General features: G+C 41.4%; 1 protein-coding gene across 4 annotated transcripts in view; it reads right to left on the bottom strand.

Annotated features, from left to right (window-relative positions):
• NBEAL1 (neurobeachin like 1) overlaps positions 1-9,674 on the bottom strand; it is a 96,778-nt gene extending 87,104 nt beyond the window's left edge. For all 4 annotated transcript variants that reach the window (XM_075711089.1, XM_075711091.1, XM_075711090.1 and 1 more), the window contains exons 1-2: positions 9,644-9,674; positions 8,767-9,068 (exon numbers count right to left, since the gene is read on the bottom strand). In XM_075711089.1, the coding sequence (XP_075567204.1) occupies positions 8,767-8,817 (51 nt within the window). In that variant the 5' untranslated portion in view covers positions 8,818-9,068; positions 9,644-9,674. The remainder of the gene's footprint in view (positions 1-8,766; positions 9,069-9,643) is intronic.
• Positions 9,675-16,760: the final 7,086 nt, after the last annotated feature.

Raw genomic sequence — 16,760 nt, 5'->3', positions numbered from 1 at the left:
TTTATATAACTGAATGCATTAGCCAAATGCTGACATTGGCATTTACTGACAGAGTTGGTAAGGCAACTTACAAGCATCCTGCATCTACCACAACCACTTTCTACAAAAACCATGAGGATTATGCCACTGGAAACTCTGGGCTGATGCCCCACATATTTTCGGTTAACATTTCCACTCATTCTTCCATAGAAGCCAAGCATTCACTCTTTTTGCATGATGCTTTTAGAATAGGAAGTTTCAATAACTTAAAACTTTTTTTCAGTTCCTGAATTCCACATTCCAAGTGAAAACTGGCAGTAAACCATATGAAGGTATGACGTTTTCCTAAAATTATTACTAATATTGAAAGAATAATCTTGCTATCTTATTAAAGGAGTCCAACTCAAACGGCTTCATTTTCACTTTGCTTTTTATAGATGTTTCTGGCATTAATGCTAAATTCTTCTTTCCCATATGAGTGCTACCTTTTCAACCTCTGCCTTTGCTTCGTTATTAGTTTTTAAATGTCTTATCGAATGCTCCTACAGGTTCTTAGGCAGATTCTGGTGAATGACAATTGACAATAAAAAGAGTACCAATTCTCCCTACATTAGTAAATAAAAGCAAACTCATTCACTGTTTTCATTCAGACTACAGGAATATGTCCTCAAAGATTTGTCTTCATCCCTATCCCCCCCACAACTTCAGTCTAAAAGCCAGAATTAGTAAGACTGGTTATTTAAATAAAAGTGTATTTTCTATGTTAAATTGCTATCTATTAGATAATTAAAGGGTTAGCATCTGCTTTGATTTTATGCTGTCTCTGTGCTATGTAAGAGTAGTATTTAATCATGAATTTATTTTGAGGTTTTGTTTGTGCCTCCCTCAAATGTCCTCTAGATAAAACATTCAAAAGCCTTTAAAGCCTTTGGAATTTAACCTCCTAAATATCCTCACTGGTTTAAAATATGCTCTGCTTTTAGATACTAGTATAATTAGCCACTCTTACAGTTAAATTTAGTTCCTAATTTTACACAGCCATAGTTAGCAGTGTTACTCAATGGTCAAACAATTATTTAATACCACTTATTCCTATTGCTTACTATAGGTACATGCAATCCTCAGTCATAAATCGGACAGATTATCATAAATGCTTTAAATGTCAGAGAAAGCATCACCACACACAAATATTTTATCAGCACAGATACCTAACAGCTAGACAGTGAGATGCATGAAGGAGCCTTGGTGAGATGTCAAACTTAAAACAGTGTTTATGATGAGAATAATCAAGTTTTTATTTCTTGGTGTTTCCTGTTGTATATCCCATCCTCCTCTACTGCAGCCTCCCATTTACTAGAAGATAAATTGGAAAAGTTATCTGAACAAATTACTTACTTTTTAAAAAATAAGATGTTTATCTGTACTGTGGAGACATGCACATGTTTTGGTGGGGTTTTTCCTTCTTTTTTATATATATATATCCTTCACCAAGAAAAGCTCAGTAATTAAAGAAGCTCTTCTCTTTTCTATGGCAGCTGTCTAAACTTTCTGAAGCCTCTAAATATTTTAACAGTATCTATTGACAACATTTGGATTCAGACATTAAGCTACAATGCTGTTCAATGGGCAGCTGGCAAGCCTTTCTCCCATTTCCATATTACAGCACAAACATACTGCATATTTGAGTTTATTTTGCAATACTCTTATCAGGACACGTGCTATCCCCGGATCTGAACCAGATGAACAAGTTAAGAGTGCCATAACTCAGACACCACACAACAGCCCAGTGTTTGTTAAATTCACTCTTATTAGTACATCAACACACAGAACCAGAAGCCTGTGTTTCTAGCTTTGTGATAAATCATTCCATTTTAAAGACACTTAATTCTTTCATTTCAGTAAAAGCTTGACGTGAAATACATTTGTTGGTATGTTCAGAACTGGAATGTTTCTCATTAATTCTGTAAAGCACTAATCCACAAACCTGTGGACATGTAAGAATTTCAACCTCATGCTGGACACCAGTAAAACCCTGAATCTTACAGCAAAAGCATGGACAAACCTCAGACGCTTCTTTACCTAAAAGCACCAACTACATATTTGTATTGCCAAATGTATTATAGAATGATAAGAAACAAAAGTAATTTATCTGTAGCTTGCAAAATGATACAGTTTTTACATGTCTGTCTGTTTAGATTTATCTGCTGTCTTATTTCAACCTGCAGTCTACATTCTCTGTGGTAGAGTCCCTGTTCTGTGTCTGAACAGCCATCAGCACAGGTCGCCCTTGTCCATAATTAAGAAAGCTAACAGCTACTGTAAGTTAAGAGACTAATGTCTTGTATATACACATCAGTTATTTATATGAAAAGTTCTATATTTGTAAATATCAGAATTATGTTAGTTCTTGGACTATGAGACATCTCTCTAACTAAGCAGACAGTAAATTCAGAACTGAAGACCAACTGTTCTTGTTTATCTATATCCATTCTTAGTTAAGCATCTCAAAGACAGAAGAAAGATATTTTCACCAATACATGGCCACAAGTGACTTGTGACGTGCTCTTTTACAAGTTACACTCTCTCAGAATGCAGAGATTTATTTAAAACAATCTGCAGAAAAGATATTTTACACAGCAATTGTTTAATAAATCTTCACTCACTACTTTTAGCAGAGGCATGAATTTACATGACAGTGACTTATGAAAAACTACTTTTACTGAACTTTTGGTTTGCTCGAACATTCATCTAGCTGTAAGCTGAATACTTCTTTATCTACTATAACAAAGGCAATATATAGTGATGTGATATGAATCACTGACAAATCAGCAATTGCACAAGAAGGAAGACAAGTGCCAGCTCAGTCAGGATGAGATCATATTTGGGATGCAAAGGTCAGTGTTTCACATGGGGCTTACAGTTTAACATCAAAGATCATATTCTTGTTGAACTACATGTGTCTCACCCCAACTAAGCAGAATTTTGCTAAAACTGCATTTCTTTGAGAAACACAACCACAACATCATTTAGGTGAATGAATTCAGTTCAATCACACTGCTTTATGCAGCCCTACAATAGTCATGTCTAAAAGCGGATTTGATCATAAACTTTTTTAGTTTATATACAAACACTTTCCAATTTTATACGAGGACAGATGTTAAAAACCTCTTACTAGCAAAAACTCACATTATTTAATATAAACTGATGAACCATCCCTTGTAATTTCATAATACTCTTCTGGAAGGTATACATTTGCTGTGACTTGCTGAACATCCCATTAAATGCCCCAATCTTTTGATGCAGGTGACTGAGGGATTCAATTGAACTATAAAATATTGTCTGGGAGGCAGTACTTTGTAAAACAGTAGCGAAGGCATGCTGACAATACTTAGTAGTTAGTAGGTCAGCTTAGCAAGACCGTAACACCACACACTGAGAAAACTGGTATGTTCTTGCTCCAAGCCAACTTTTTTGACTATCAAAGATCACCCTCTTTTTATGTTAGTTTTGGTCCAACACAAGGTGGCTGGTGTTAACAGAATTCCCCCCAATGAGCACATCCTTGAAAGGATCCAAAGGTGCATAAATTTATTCTCATAATTCAAGGTCAAATAGCTCAATTCTATAGAGTGTGTTAGGATTAAGACACGGGAACAGGGAATGAATGGAAATTATTCTTTTTCACAGACTCTTCTCACTTACAGCACAGAGTACACATTAATTTAAATGACCTGTTTAGTCCTCGTAATGCAAATGTAAGTTTAACTCAAGCCAATTAAATGCACATATTTATACGTTAAAGCTTCAGCTTCTAATTACTTGCATTGCAATGGTCTTCCGATTGTAGAGAGAACCATGTAATTACAGAAAAGCTAGCATTGCAAGCACACCACAGTTTGTAGCACTTCATTCATTACAGTGGTCTGCTCCTGACTAACACAGAAATCATGATTTCACCCAAGACCACTAACTTTCTCATTCAAGCCTTATTCTGATTCCTGTAAGGCAGGCTATAAGGACCCCAGATGAGGAAAAAAAAAACCTCAAAGTAACAGGACTTCAACCACTTTAGGACATTTTTAGGATAACGCATATGTTCACATTTAATGTTTTTTTCTGTCCAGCTTTTGATCTAGTACTACAAAATGCTCTCCTATAAAAAAGTACCACATCTCTTTCTATGCTACAATATTAAACAAGAAGATATTTATAATATATAGATATCCCTCACTACACCAGAGAGAAAACTACAACCTATTTATCTCAATATAATCAGATTTTGTAAAAACAAACGAGAAATACAGCACAACATAAGAATCACATTTGAGATGACAGTTTATACACAAGTCTGCTGCTCAACACAGCAAGGGGTGTGATTGTCTTAGCTATCTGCATTAGCAAAGACCAGAACGTTATGATTAGCTTTAAAACTGCTAACACACAGAGTACCTACTGTATTAATGACACCAAGATTTAATGTTCCCTCTTTGAAATGTGAAGCATAGGCCAGAAGCTGGCTGAAGAACACTCACAGCCTTCCCGTCAAACTATTATATCACCTGCAAGATAAGGCAGTGTTTAAATGAAATCAGGGCTTTACTGAAGACAAGAGCGTAAGAAAAAGTTCAGAACCATTGTAACACAATAAAAACTGAAGATTTTCCAAGGTGCATATGGCAGCCAAGTGCCTGCATTTATGCCTTTGAACACCATCCCCCCCAAAAGGCAACTGGGGATATTTTTTTTTTTTAATCAAGAAGAAAAAAATCTCTTTCCATATAAAGGGTATCCAATCACTTTCGGAGTAAAATAAAAAATATCAGAAATCCTGACATGTTTTATGTCTAAGAGTCTGAAATATGTACCAGAACAACTGGAGGAGATGAAATACACATAGTTAAAATCTTACAGATAAGACAGAGGTTGAATCTGCTTAATTTGAATCTGCAGTAACAGTTACTTCAGAGGATTATAAAACACACATTAATTTTGTATACCGATAAATAATTAAAACCTAAGAAAAGGTTAATCAACTAATATTACAATAGTAATATTATTACAGCCATGCTGGTCTAAGGCTACAACGGAAAACTGGTAGAAACTACCTCAGTCACATGAACATGAAAAGGTCACACACACGTGAAAGCATGTCCTTTTTCCAGACTACTTCAGGTCACCTAATAGAGCTCTTCTCCTGCTGTACACTTATGTTACTAAAGCATTTTCAGGTATCTGCTGCATATGCACTTATAAGAAGTGTTTCACGCTCCTGTGTAGGTTATTGAAAGCTTTGAACTGACAATCAATATGCATGATACCACCATTGTCTACCTAGCCTACTGGAGAAAATTTTCCCCAGTGACTTCTATAGAAAGGACCTGTGTTGCCTATTCTACACATAATTTGATTATCTTGAAATGCACACATTTCTACATATGGATGAGAGGCCAGCAGCTTACATCCGTATCAATATTCAAATGAATAATAGCATTGTACATTAACAGAGAACTGGGGGGAACGGACACACAGACACGACACCACTTGAAACTGAAAATCATTAAAAAACATGCCAGCAAGTTGCATCCTTAACAATGCTTTCTTTGCAGAAAATTTGACATCAGCATTAAAAAAAAAACCACAACAAAAAACTCAAGGCAGGAACAACTCAGACTATTAACAATACCATGCTGTGATACAACCCCAGTGACTTAAATCTAAACTTCACTACATTTAATGAATTTTTAAACTGCTTCCATGCAACATCAGAAGCATCATAAATCATGTGTGGCTACTACTTTAATTGGACATCTTAAATGGCAGACTGTAATCTGCAGCTTTGTAGCTACTGACCTACAGGATAGCTTTTAGGGGAACAGAAGCAGAAAAAAAATATCCAAAACCAAACCCAATCTTAGATTAGAAACTGCCAGATGAAAAACAACTGAATACCAACTAAAAACTTTTGCAGCCACTCAAACATAATCTTAAAAGAAAAAGAAACCACCTCATACATGGTGTCACCCAAAGACTGCTTCTGGAGGGATCCTAGTTATATGCTGCTGTCTGCCCAAATCTCCAATTGCTAAACTACACAAGAGGCAATGAAAATAGAGAAATGCCTTCCTAATGTTACTTTGCACAAAAGTAACTGTTGCAACTGACACGGGCTGCTGACAGAGATGTCAAATGATCACAAAGAACAAGAGTCATGATCCAGCATAGATGGTAAGATGGTAACACAGCATTATCCATCACTTTAAGGCCTTGAAAAGCCTTGCTGGTGTGGCACAGGGTGCTATATTTAACATACTATCACAAAGGACCTGATTATCTAAAAAAAGCAAGACAAACAAGGCTACTTACTAGCAACAATCTGAAGCATCACACAAAAAAGGAGCTTGGATTTCACTGTTTCTTTAGCTAACAAAGCTGCAAAAACTAAAGCCACATATCTGGGATTTGTGGCACAATAATTTCCCACCTCACTCAACTGTGAATCTCCAGCAGTTTTTGTAGTTTGGAGAAATTGCCAAACCTTCCTTCCCAGGATGTCAGCCACAAAGTCATGAAAGTGCAACACACAGGATATGATACTACACCTCACTGGGCAGTCCCAGGTATAGAGAGACTTCTCCCTAAGCCACTACATCCTGTCACTGGTGATTATTGCTATACCTTCCCATTGTGCTAAATGCTCTGAGGAGAACAAAGTACAGCACACAGATGTTTTCAATACATGAACAATCTAATTTACATTAAGACTTCACAACATTTTACATGCTAAGACCTAACTTCTTCAGTTGCTTTTAACTTCACCAAACTTAATCCAAGATGAAACACTGTTATGCTAGATGCCTGTCTCAAGCAGAATGAGATATCATTTTAACCTGAACTAGTTTAGAGAGAGAGAGAAGGAAAAACCAGTTTTGTGTGTAGCACTTTTTGAAAAGCGCAGACTCCTTTTTTTGGAGTCATTCTAGTTGCCTTCAAATTTTGAAGACAAGCTATTTTATTTAAAAAAAAAAAAAAAAAGTATTTCCCTACTTAAGAAAAGTCCTTATCAACATATGAATCCACCGAATCATGCCCTTAATATATGGGTCTGGAAGAAAAAAGGCAAAAAAAAGTCACTGACAGCTTATGAAGGCTGAATATATAAAAAGATTTTTTTTTTTAAACAGTTCATCCTCCACCACCTGAGAGCTGACCAGACTGTGTACACATCATTCCCATAAAGAAACTGAACATCCTCCAAGTGACCTAAAGCACACATTTTAATTAGCACTCCTTTATTTATGCAAACTTCCTGCTAGCGTGCAGATGAGATGGAAAGCATACCATCTGAATGAAAGGTTCAAGCAAAGGGGGAGAAGGTATGAAACAGACAGAAGAATTTTATAAGGAACTAGGGAGGAAAGAGACAAAGACTGGCTGGGCAAAGAAATCCAGAGCTTGGCTCATCTCTGCAGCTCTGTGTCTCCCAAAGCTGAGGAAAGCCTGGATTCTTGGAGTCTGTTCCAAGTGTCTTTGTTCTTCTCACATCGATGAACTCACTGGCAAAACATCCATCTCCTCCAGTGCTAGTCCATTTCCTACTGCCATTGGCATTACCACATTAGTTTAAAAGGGAAAAGTCTATGCAAATATGTTTCAACCCAACAGATCACACACGCGGATAGCAGTAAGAAGTTATACCATACTGTTATGTTTGCACTAGTTTTATTTTTAACTACGTATAGAGCACTAGGGTTGCAAAAGCACACACATAAAAACTAAGAAAAGCTGCAATTAAGACTGCTTTATGCAGTTGCGTTGTTCAGATGGTCTGTACTTAAAATCTCACATTCTATGCTCTTGAGATGGGCCTTCTCTAGAAATGAACTGGGAAGAGGAACAAGAGAGTGTTTGTTCTACCCCTAATATCCTACTGGTTTGAAAAGTTAAAGAAACTGTGATACATAAGAAGCATAAGACTGCAAAGAGAAAAGGCAAAACAAAACCAGAGAATAAGGCCATCAAAAGCTATCCTTGCCACTGCCACTGAGTTCCTATGTGACTGCAGGCCAGTCCTTTCCCTTGCCTTTACAGGGTTTTTTTTTTATGTTCCTTATTTTACAGATATCTATTTAGATAATCTGCAATCCAATTTGTGTACATACTCAGCACACCTGGTGGCAATTAGGACCTGTGCTTTAAACATATGAATTGTTTTACACTGTAATATGCAAATGGAGACAGGACAGTATTTTAACAGCATTCCTGCCAGGTGAAGGAAATCCATTACTATTAATGGAGTACTTAGATGTTACGGTGATAACCAGCAAAGGAAGACTTAATAGTAACTTAATAAATCTTTGGGAAGGCTTTCGCTAATATAGTTTAAATGAAACTGGAGCTGCACAGAAAACAATAAGTATAAAGCTAAATACTAGACAGCAGTGTATTAAATTAATACAATACTTCTTAATGCCATGGCCCTACAAAACAAAGAATTATGTTAACATACGCATTCACACAGTTAAAAGACATAGCTATAGTAACTGCTTAAGCTGAGCCATGAACACTGTGTTCACACCTCACACACAAAAAGCCCAACCTGAACAGCAAACCAAGAGTTGAAGTTGTAAATAGTCTAAGTGCAGTTATATCCTTACAGAAGCTAGACAAGTCTAAGCAACTTCTAAGAAAAAAAAGAAGTGTTAAAAGATGTTACAGATACATTTTGAATACCTGACTTCCAAACAAAAGAGGAAAAAGACACACAAACAACCCCCCCAAAATATTTACCTTACTGCAGTAAAGCATCCAAAGCTCATACAGCCTCTCTCGGGATGCCATTCCTTCCCTTCCTCTTTTTGTCGATACCAGCGACTTTTGTTCAAGATCCTACCATGCTCGGTTCCCAGCTGCTCTTTCCGCAGTTTTCGCTTTATTATTACAGTTATACCATAACCCGAGAAGAAGGCAAGGATGAAAATAACAGGGTCTCAGGCGCTCCTTTTCGGGTAAACAACGTAGCACAACACAAGCAACTGCATACAAGTGTCAAGCATGTCCGTTCCTCGCCAGCGCGGCTTCGGTTTTAATCCCTGAAAGTGAAAACAGACCCTTCAGGCCTTTCGCGGAGGAAGGAAAAAACAAATCCGTACTTAAAAGCCCACAGATGACCTCGAGAATTACGCGGCGGCAGGTCGCGTTGCTTTCGTCTCTGACATTATTACCCCCCAAGATGGGGAAATCTGGTTTCTAATATTCGTGCCGTTTTCTCTTTTTTTGCAGGGAGTCAGCCGCGGGGCAGCAGCAGGGCTGCGGAGAGGGGACGCCGGCGCCCCGAGGGCGCGGGGAGAGGCGGCGCTGGCGGCGCGGCTCAGCCTCCCGCCGGCAGTGACAGCGGCCGCCGCCGCCCTACTCCCCCCACCCCCGGGCTCCACAGCCGGCCCCGGAGCCCGGCGGGCCCAGGCAGCGGCGTCTCTCGCAGATTAGCGGCTGCCCAGGCAGAGACGCCGGCCGCGGCCTTTCCCGTCCCCCGCGGGGCGCGGAGGAAGCCCTGCGCTGCCCCGCCGCCCACTCCCGGGCGAGAGCGGCTGCCCCGCGCCGCCACCTACCGCGCCCTCGGCCTCCCCCAGCTCTCCCCGCGCCACCGCGGCCTCTCCCCCCAGCCTACCCGGGCCACGGCGGCTGGCGGCCGGGCAGCGCCGCGCAGCAGCCGGGCGGCGGAGGGGGCCGGGCCTCGCCACATCGCCCGCCCCGCCCGCATTCCGGCACACGCCCCAGAGCCACCGCCTAGGGGCGGGGAGGCCGCGGGCGCCATCTTGGCTGCGGGCAGAGGCAGGGGCAGCGCCTCCTCCCGCAAGCGGAGCGCCGGGGGCCGCGCTCCAGCGCCCGCCCGGCGGCTGTGGTGCAGCGCCTCGGCCCGGGGCCGCTGGCTGGGCCGGGGGGAGCCCTGCGGGGCGGGCCGCGGCTGCGGCGGGCAGCCCCGGCAGCAGAGCCGTGCCGCAGCCCGCGGCGCCTCACCTGAGGAGCAGCCGGTCCCTGTCGGGTGGCGCGGCCCTCCAGCGCACGAGGAGTCTGTTAGCCCGTAAAAGGATCCGCATTCCCGATCCTTGTGGGACAGAGCGCCTTCAGGAAACCTCCATGCTGTTTTGAACGTGATCAAGGTTACCAAGCACGTACATGTATTTTACATACACTCCAGAGAGGCCTGCCTGCACTGCAGGAGGAGCGTGGGTATATATACATACATACAACCTGCTACCGCTTTAAAGCAGCTTGTACTTCCTATGCAGGGCTTGTGTAGGACTAAAAACGCTCCTAAAGTTAGGTTTCTAAAGGAGAAATGTGGAGCTATATGGGAGGAGACCATGAACTGCCTTGTGCCAGTCAACTCAGAAACCCATGTAAGCAGCCAAGCATGAGCCAAAACTCCAGCCAGAGGAGCACATGGCATCTCTACTCAAACATATTTAAGAAAGAGTAGCAGCTATTAGGGAAAGAGACATGAGGACACATGTAAGGAGACGTGCTCTTGGAAGGAGGCTTCCCCTCCATCCCATGGCCTGCAGGGACAAAAGCACAGAGGAAAAGAAAGAAGTACAGAGAAATGTCAGACAGACCATTCACACTATTGTGGTTTAGCCCCAGCCAGCAACTAAGCACCACGCAGCTGCTCACTTACTCCCCCTGCCCCGGTGGGATGGGGGAGAGCATCAGGAGAATAAGATTGAGAAAACTCCTGGGCTGAGATAAGAACAGTTTAATAATTGAAATAAAGTAAAATAATAGTAGTAATAATAACAATATAATAATGATAATAACAATAATAATGTACAAAACAAGTGATGCACAATGCAATTGCTTACCACCTGCCAACAAATACCCAGCCAGTTCCCAAGCAGCGATCACTGCCCCACAGCCAACTCCCCCCCGGTTTATATACTGAGCATGACGTCGTATGGTATGGAACACCCATTTGGTCAGTTTGGATCAACTGTCCTGGCTGTGCCCCCTCCCAGTTTCTTGTGTACCTGGCAGAGCATGGGAAGCTGAAAAAGTCCTTGACTAGCATAAGCAGTACTTAGCAACAACTAAAAACATCAGTGTGTTATCAACATTCTTCTCCTACTAAATCCAAAACACAGCACTATGCCTGCTACTAGGAAGAAAATTAACTCTATCCCAGCCGAAACCGGGACAGTCACCAAGAGCCCAGAGACAGCCTGAGATTGGTCCCTGCAACGTGCCTTTGCATATTTGTCTTGCTTTGAGAAGATCAGTGAAGCTTCCCTGGAGAAATTTAAGGGCTAATCTGTGCTCGGTGTTGTATCATGTGGATCAGCAGTGCAGGAGTGGGAGAAGTGTCTTTTACTGCAATATCTAAACATAGTTCCTAGCATGGATGGAGGGACACTGACAAAAATGTATCTGTAAAATTATTTTTAGTCGTGTGATACATGTGCTCTGGTACTTGCTGCTAGCCACAATAGTCTCCCGCCTTGAGGTTGTGACATAATTTTTTCCATCAAGAAAAAAACAAGAGCTCAGTGTCCAGCTCTGTCACCAGGGCAGGATCTGTTATGCTTAACCACCCCAGACCCCTCTCCGTGAACAGCCTCCAGGAACGGAAGAGATTCTGCCTTCTACCTGAGGGACTTCGCTCAGGGGTTGAGTTGCTGCTAGGAGCTCCTCCTTAACAGCCAACCTGCATCACCTTTGAAGCAAATGCAAACCATTGTTATTTGTCCCTTCCACAGTAATATGGGAGAAGAAAGCTCTTTGTAGCATGCTTTTTAAGTTACAAATTTTTATCGCATCTTCTTACAGCCTTTTCTAGACTAAACAGCCTATTTCAAACTTTTCTTACAACTTGCTCCCTTCGAAGAAGTCAGGCCCAAGCAAAGCCATGTACAAACCCCAAATCCTCCCTTCAGATGCTGCTCTGCTTTCTTGTATTAATGACTTTTGCAAGTGACAGCAGCAGCTCCCACATACAGAATTCTTGCAACAGGCTTTAATGAAGCAACAAAACCCATCCTCTGATAGAAATGAGAGACTCCTCCCTTGTTAAGTGCTGCTGCCCACATAATTAGGATGCTTGCAGACTATAAAGCAGCCATTTCCCACTCTGCTGGAGTTGTAGTGACATAGTTATCCCAATGGGCTTAGGCAATTACTGCTGCTTGTGTAGGCAGCTCTTGCTTTATATAGGTGCTCTGAAGGGAAAGTAAAGTATATGTGTTTTGCAACAGGACAGTCTGTTCCAGTGGCTTACAGGGTGAGTGGTCTCCTGGTCTAACCTTCTAGAGGTTTTCCTAAGCCAGGTAGCTCACCGTAAAGTTGTTAAGGTGGCTTTGTGGATGTCTACATCACTGGGTGTGAGTCAAGTTTAGTCTCTTCTTGTTGGTACAGACATTCAGTACTCACTATGAGTTCTCTTTCACATGCAAATGTGAGCAATAATGAGAGAAGTCAGTGGAGAAAGGTGGGCTACAGCTTTGTCCCCACGGCTGTTGTATAATTCTAGGTGAATTTATATTTCAGTGTACTTACCTTCACAAAGACTCAGCTAAGGATATGGAAGTCAAAGAATGGAGGAATGTAAAAAGAAGCATTGCCAGCTATGTATGGGTACTTTAAAATGTGTTTATGGATTGGTCCAACTGTGAAAGCTAATTATTAGACTTTTTATCACCTTCTCTCCCATAATTATGTACCAATTGTTTCATGGACCTTAAATAGGCAGGTATGTAGTATTGATTTGTAGTTCAATGTCCCTTAGCTGCTGTCTTGTGGTAACTGTCCATTTACAACAGTGGTTGTTTCTCATACTTTGTTCATTACTTGTGGTTTTGTACTTTATCTCTCTTCAGTAGCTGTGTATTAGTAACTCAGTCATCTTACTATGGACTGAACTTGTCAGTCAGCAAGTTCAGGTAACAGAATGGGTAGGGAGAAGGGTGTGGATAGGGAGAAGGCATGAATTTGAGGTTAAGGAAAGATTCAACAAAGGAATGGGCTCTATTGGATTGCAGCTTTGAGTCTAGGGACCTCTGAAGTGGCAGGAAAAAACACACCTTATAGATATACTTTTGTTAAGCTATACTTATTTTCTGTAGAAGCACATGAAAAAGACAAAAATCTGTATCTGACTTTCAGATATTCTCAAACCTGTTGTTTGGCTCTAAGGCTTCTACTAAGATCATGCCCCAGGCCAGTGAAAACCATGCTGAGATAGGTTTATGGCAAAGCTTTTATCTGAGGTTTTCTTCATGTCTTAGGGCTAATGCTTTGTTTACTAACAATGAAGACCTGAAATATGCTTAGAAATGAACCTGCCTCTCAACTCTTCCATTGTCCTTTACAAACAGACCCTTGCACAGAAGCAAGGAGTAACCTTTACATTCTAAGTAAGCAAGTGGCCGTGGCAGCTGGGTGTAAAGCTCCCACTAGCAAAATACCTTTTGCTGTATGTGAAGAGACAGGACTTTGTAGATGCCAGTTTCTAGGCATTCAAGCCAAATTAACCTGAGATTGTATGTGGTGTGGCTATTGGAAAGGACCAAGCTGGCCCTTGCAAGATGCCAAGGTCTCTGGGGTGGTGTTTTGCTGAGGGTAGCACAGGATCAGCTTGCCTCGAGTTTCTCTGGCTATGAACAACTGTGCAAGTGTTCCATTAGGTAAGCCAGCAAACTTAATTAGTGTTTAATCTTCCTTCTGTCACCATATTCACATTTTACCCCAGGTAGTTCAGGGCTTGTTAGTTGTTTGCAAAATTTGGAAATGGGAAGGAATTTATTTGCCCCGTCACACATAAGCTGGTATCTAGGGATTTTAGCTGCTTTCTTTCAAAGTGTTGGAGACTGGCCACAGCTAAAGCTAGGAGGTGATGGTCCAGCTAATAGTATTAATTCCCTCTGGCCCCTGGCTGCTCTGCTTTCATATATTCAGGGTTAAACCATTCACCAGACTTAAATTCAGGAAGGAATTTATCCCAGGGTAACTGTTTTAGTCCTTGTCTGTCCTTTCAGCTTGTTTCTGCAGGGGGCCTTCAATATAATGAATCCCCTGCTGTAAAACTCCCAGGCAGTAAATTGATCTCTTCTGCTCCTTCTCTGTAGCACAGGCTCCCTTACCAGAGGCCTTAAGTTTGCAGTTGTGCTAGGAATGTTCTTGTGTAGGGTACATCTTAAAGACTCTTCCAGGCTAAATATATAGTATGTGTTTATATGCTTCTGTCTGCTTCAGTTCTTGCAAGCTCTCACAGCCAGTAAAGATTCATGGATGGGTGTTCAGGCTTAGAACTCTTCCTCTCCTCTGCTGTCGTGTAGGTTAGCTATGCTAGAGCTAGCATGTGTAGACTCATGCTACAGGTGTCTTTATTTTGCAGATGCTCTAAGACACCAGTTGTTACTGTACAAGATTGCATTATAAAAGTGTTCTCCTTCCTCCATCAAAACTGACTTTTCACTCAAAGTAAACCATCCCTTACTGTCCACCATCTTATTGCCAGTGATCAGTGAAGTTATGTACTTGCACTTCAAATTATTCTGCTTTAGTTAAGAAGTTGTTTAATGAATGATTTCATTATGTTACAGTGCTCAGCTGATCTGGATCTGCAGCAGTGGCTCCTGAAAGCAATCATTGTGTTAGGAAAAAGAACCCATGGCAGCAACCAAGGTTTAAGGATGTGTAGGTGTTGGTCATCTATGGTGACCTGTCTGAACTTAATGCCCTCTCAGCTGACAGGGTAAGGTTGTCCCAAGAATGCCTGCTACATCAACTTGGGGCCTGTGGGCACTCTGTCAGATTTGGCAGGTTAACTCCTTGGTCTGGGGAAGGGTGCAAATGAAGGAAAGTAACTGAAGGGAAATGGGCTTAGGAAAGCTCCAGCTGCTGCTAGAGGTGGGATTCTTGCAAAATGTTAGCACTGTGGTCTCCCAGAAGTTAGATGTTGGCTGCAACACAATACCAGCTTCTGAGTGGGATGTAGAATCAAGGCTGTGACCTTGTGAATCCTTCAGGGATTCTGCTAGCCTAACTCCCAACACAGAAAGGGCATAGAGACCTGAATGATGGCTAGTGTTGTAAAACTTGAAAGCAGATTTTTAAAGATCCCGCAGTGTTGTGTAAACAGTGTGCTGTTAAAGTATGTGTGAGACTTGGGGGGGGCCCACTTGCACACTGAATGGGTTGTAGACACCTTAACATAATGTGTCTCTCTTCTGGTTTCTAATCCCAGACCCTAGGGAAAGTTGCTACTTTTCTGTACTATGGAGAGTCAACATGAGTTCACATCTACAAACAGTGTGAGGTCCTGGCTAAACAAAAGAGCATAGTGTAGGCCCTGAACTGGAAATCAGAGCAATGCAGTCCTGTGCAGAACTTCAGACTTAATGCCAAACGGCAGCAGGAACTATTCGGCACCAGGGCTGGGTTTTTTTCATCATGAAGTGAATAAGCAACTGAAAGATTTATTTTGATATCTGTAGCATTACAAGTTGTCACTGACAAGTAACTCTTAATCAAGATGGCAAATACTGTAAATGCTTTGCTCTGTCTTAAGTCATCTAGTGTCACAGCTGCAGGTTTGGTATGCAGTACCTGCATGATGACACTGTGGCTGTGAACTGGCCGCTCTATTTACAGGAGAACTGCTTCTGAGAAGGACATTGCTTTTATGGGACCATTCAAGATATAAGGTACACCCTATAATAAATTCAAGCAGAGAGTTGGTCTCATGGGCTCAGTTATAGGTGGATTTTTGGATTTTCATTGTCATAAATGAATGTATTTCATTTCTTTGCTCTAAGGTTTGAAATAATATTTTTCTTCAAAGATGCTATTTTTAAATTGATCTGAGACTGCAACTAATTCATCTTGGCAATTTAGATGCAGGTTTCCTCTGAGCTTGGGTGTTACTCATTACCAGCACATCTCCACTGACTTCAGGGGAATTTTTCCTACCAGTAAAGCCAGCACAGGCTCTGAAGCCCACTGTAGTCAAGCCAGTTTCTGACTCTGCTGGGCTTTAAGTGGAGAAAGTTAAACCCACATTATTCTTTGACTGAAAGCTCCACAGACGACTTCTGTGTATCACACAATCATTCAACCTTGCGCGCATCTCCTGCACCCAGTCTTGGGCTCCTAGAAATCTTCTGCAATATAGGATACACAAAGGAAGGAATAATTCTCCTACATCTGAATTGTGCTGAAGCTTTCACCTCTCTTAATGACACACAAACAAAACAAGACTGTTGTGTCTAACTCAAGTTAATCATTGAGCACTCTAGGTCCTGTTGGGCAGCTATATTTTAGGAGCAGTAAAATCAAGTTAGAGATGCTTAAATTCAGTGGCATTGTTTGGTGATATTTATTACATTTGTTTGGAATAGAGTACTTCAACCTTATTTTCCTGTTCATCTTGGAAGTTTAAGAATAAATAAAGTTTCAGCAGCTGACAAACTCAAAGGGAAACTAGCCAGGCAGAAAAATAAACCCAAAAGATTTTTATGTGTAAATGTTTTAGCATTTGAAAGCTTCCAAGTACACTATAGGCTTTCTTTAGGAAATTTCCTAAAGAGCTAGATAATAAAACAACCACTAGAGGTTTCCCCTCTGCTAGTTTGTTGGTAGACCAACAAACTATGTTTGCAAACATACTTGCCTACAAGGAGCTGTGCATGTGCTAGGTTGTTTGTCAGTGCTCCATTCACTCAGCTGTTCTTATCTTTGCCATTTTTGCCAGGGTTTAGCTGTGACACCTCAGCATGCAGGAGGAGTCAGCA

The sequence above is a fragment of the Pelecanus crispus genome, chromosome 5 (assembly GCF_030463565.1).
Source record: "Pelecanus crispus isolate bPelCri1 chromosome 5, bPelCri1.pri, whole genome shotgun sequence".
NCBI lineage: Eukaryota > Metazoa > Chordata > Aves > Pelecaniformes > Pelecanidae > Pelecanus > Pelecanus crispus.
This window is presented reverse-complemented; position numbering and strand designations above follow the sequence as displayed.